General features: G+C 52.4%; 1 protein-coding gene across 1 annotated transcript; it reads right to left on the bottom strand.

Annotated features, from left to right (window-relative positions):
- Nucleotides 1-599: 599 nt before the first annotated feature.
- Nucleotides 600-2,483, bottom strand: LOC121918404 (breakpoint cluster region protein-like). The gene has a single exon (XM_042444457.1). The coding sequence runs from the start codon at nucleotides 2,252-2,254 to the stop codon at nucleotides 1,004-1,006; it is 1,251 nt and encodes a 416-aa protein (XP_042300391.1). The 5' UTR covers nucleotides 2,255-2,483; the 3' UTR covers nucleotides 600-1,003.
- Between the last annotated feature and the right edge of the window lie 6 nt (nucleotides 2,484-2,489).

Below are 2,489 nucleotides of genomic sequence, written 5' to 3'. Positions count from 1 at the left end.
TAAATTATTGTTCCTTTTCCAAATCGTTCCAGAAGAAATACCAACAACGATATTTTAAAAATTGGGATAGGAAAATAAAAGAATGGATTTCAAAGAAAAAGAAAACTAGGTTTTCCAATACAATATTATACACTCATGAAGAAAAAGGAGGGAGGGGACTTCCCTGTCTGGAAAAATACCTTGAGGCTTTCCAAATACAGTGGTGCCTCGGGTTACGAAAGTAATTCGTTCCGCGGCCGCTTTCGTAACCCGAAAAGCCTTCGTAAGCCGAATTGCCAAAGGCGCTAATGGGGAAAAGCCGCGTTTCGTGCGAAAAAGCCGAAAAAAGCACCGAAAATTTTCTTCGTATCCCGAAAAAACATTCGTAACCCGGAACAATGATTTCCTATGGGATTTTTTCGTATCCCGAAAATTTCGTAACCTGGGTATTTCGTATCCCGAGGTACCACTGTGTATGTATATATATATATATATATATATATATATATATATAATATATATATATACACACACACACACACACACACACACATATATATATATATATATATATATATATATATATGGGGCCATATATAATGGCCATAGTGTTATGGGAGTTCTGGTCAAGGCACTGACCGCAGGGTTTTAATTAAATCAAATTAAAACTCCGCTGGTTAATTAGACAGGTGATATACCTGAGAGGAGATGTGGGAGAACTCGAACTCAGACCTGAAACCCGAGAAGAATCTCACCAAACCAGAACAGGGTCAAAATGAGATTACTGTTCCGACCCAAAATACGTAACGGGTCTGACCGGTTCACAAGGGTCATCCCCTCCAGCCTTTTCTGTCCTCCTTGTACTGACCACTGCGCAACTGACCACAAAGACAAGCTCCCTTCGATTTGGAGGCTAAAGAAGCCTTTTTAAATGCAACCAAGGATCGTATTGGCCTTTTCCGCCGCTGCGTCACAGAACTGGGCTTTTGCAGAATAGGCTGCGATTGGTCTGGTCAGTTATTAATTAATTAATAGTAATTAGTATCATTATTATTGATGGCGGAACAGCGCAATTTGCGCATGCATGGGCAGCGTTCCTACCGGTTTGGGAACGAAGTAAGTCCTCACCTGGGTCCCCTTGTAAACCACTGCCCTCCGGCGGCCATATCTGCACTAACTTCCGGACGCCAATGGCGGCTTCCAACGCAGCGGTGGTTACACGTCGCGGGTGGCGCTGCCGCTTTTGTGACTGTGGCGTTGGCGGGCTGCCGCCACTGCTATCAAACGACTGCTGCGAGTTCTGCGATGGCGAACGCGTCTTCTTGCGCCCGTATAAATGTGGCGGTCCCGCGGTGGTGGTGGGGCTGGGCGAGACGCGGCCGGACTGTCCGGAGGAGAAGTCCTCCTCACTGGATGTCAGGTTCTCATTCGAGCTGCAGTCTGGTGTGTAGCCGCCGCCGTCTTCGAAACCGCGCGGCGAGTAGGACCTCCGCGGCCACGTCAGGCTGGGCTTCTCTGACTCGACGATGGCGCAGCTGCGCAAGAGCGGCGGTGGCGCGGCGTTCCTTCCGTCCGCCATTAAGCCGCCCACGTAGACACTTTGATATGGCTGGAAGTCACGCCCGCTGCCATTGCCGTCGGTCAAGAGGTTGTCCCTCAGGAAACGCGGGTTGAGCTCGGCGTCTTCGTAGTCACCGTCGTAACTGAATGCCGCGGCGGCAGTGACATCGGCGGAACGTCCCCTGACCGGCCGCTTCTTGCGTGCGTCCATCTGCATGGCCTGAGAGCCCAGGACGCTGAGGTGGTCAGAGACCTCCTTGTCGTTGATCTTGACCAGTCCTTTCTCGCGGTGGTACTCCAGGTTTACGTAGAAGGGCTTCTCTGGCGCCGCGGTGGCGTCCTTTGCGCACGGGGACAGCGCTGCTCCCGTAACGGCAGAGGCAATCTGCGCTGCGTTCTTGTTCCGAGGCATCTCTGGCGCGTCATTGGCCGAAGCGGCTTCCTCCTCGTCATCGCCGTCGTCGCCTTTCGCGCCGAACGGCCGCCATCTTTGCCGGTCGTAGCTCTTGCGTTCCTTGGCAAGGAGCGTCTGGAGGTAGATCATGCGGAAGCGCTCCTTGCTGACCTCCGTTTCCAGGCGGCGGATGGAGGCCTTGCAGCGGTCAAGCTCCCCTTGGATTTCGGCCACTGACCGCAGCGGCGCCATGGACGGCGGCGGCTCTGTGTCGGAGAACTGCGCGCGCCAGGCGTCGGCGAAGGCGCCTGGGTCACTCATGGCGATCGGAAGGAAGGAAGTGGAAGCGGAAGCGAAGGGGAGTAAAAGGAAGATTAAGGGGTATTAAAGGAGGGATGAGGAAGGGGATGAAGAGGGGAGGAAGGGATGATGGAGGAAGAGGAAGAGGGGAGGTAGAGAGGGATCCGGAAAATGAAGTAGGGGAGAAAAAGAGGGATAGAGAAGGGGGTGAAGGAGAGTAGGGGGAAATAGAGGAAGAAGTGATGAAACGAGGGAT

Source organism: Sceloporus undulatus, unplaced genomic scaffold, assembly GCF_019175285.1.
Source record: "Sceloporus undulatus isolate JIND9_A2432 ecotype Alabama unplaced genomic scaffold, SceUnd_v1.1 scaffold_10485, whole genome shotgun sequence".
Lineage (NCBI taxonomy): Eukaryota > Metazoa > Chordata > Lepidosauria > Squamata > Phrynosomatidae > Sceloporus > Sceloporus undulatus.
Note: the sequence above shows the minus strand (reverse complement) of the source record. Positions and strands in the feature narration are given on the sequence as shown.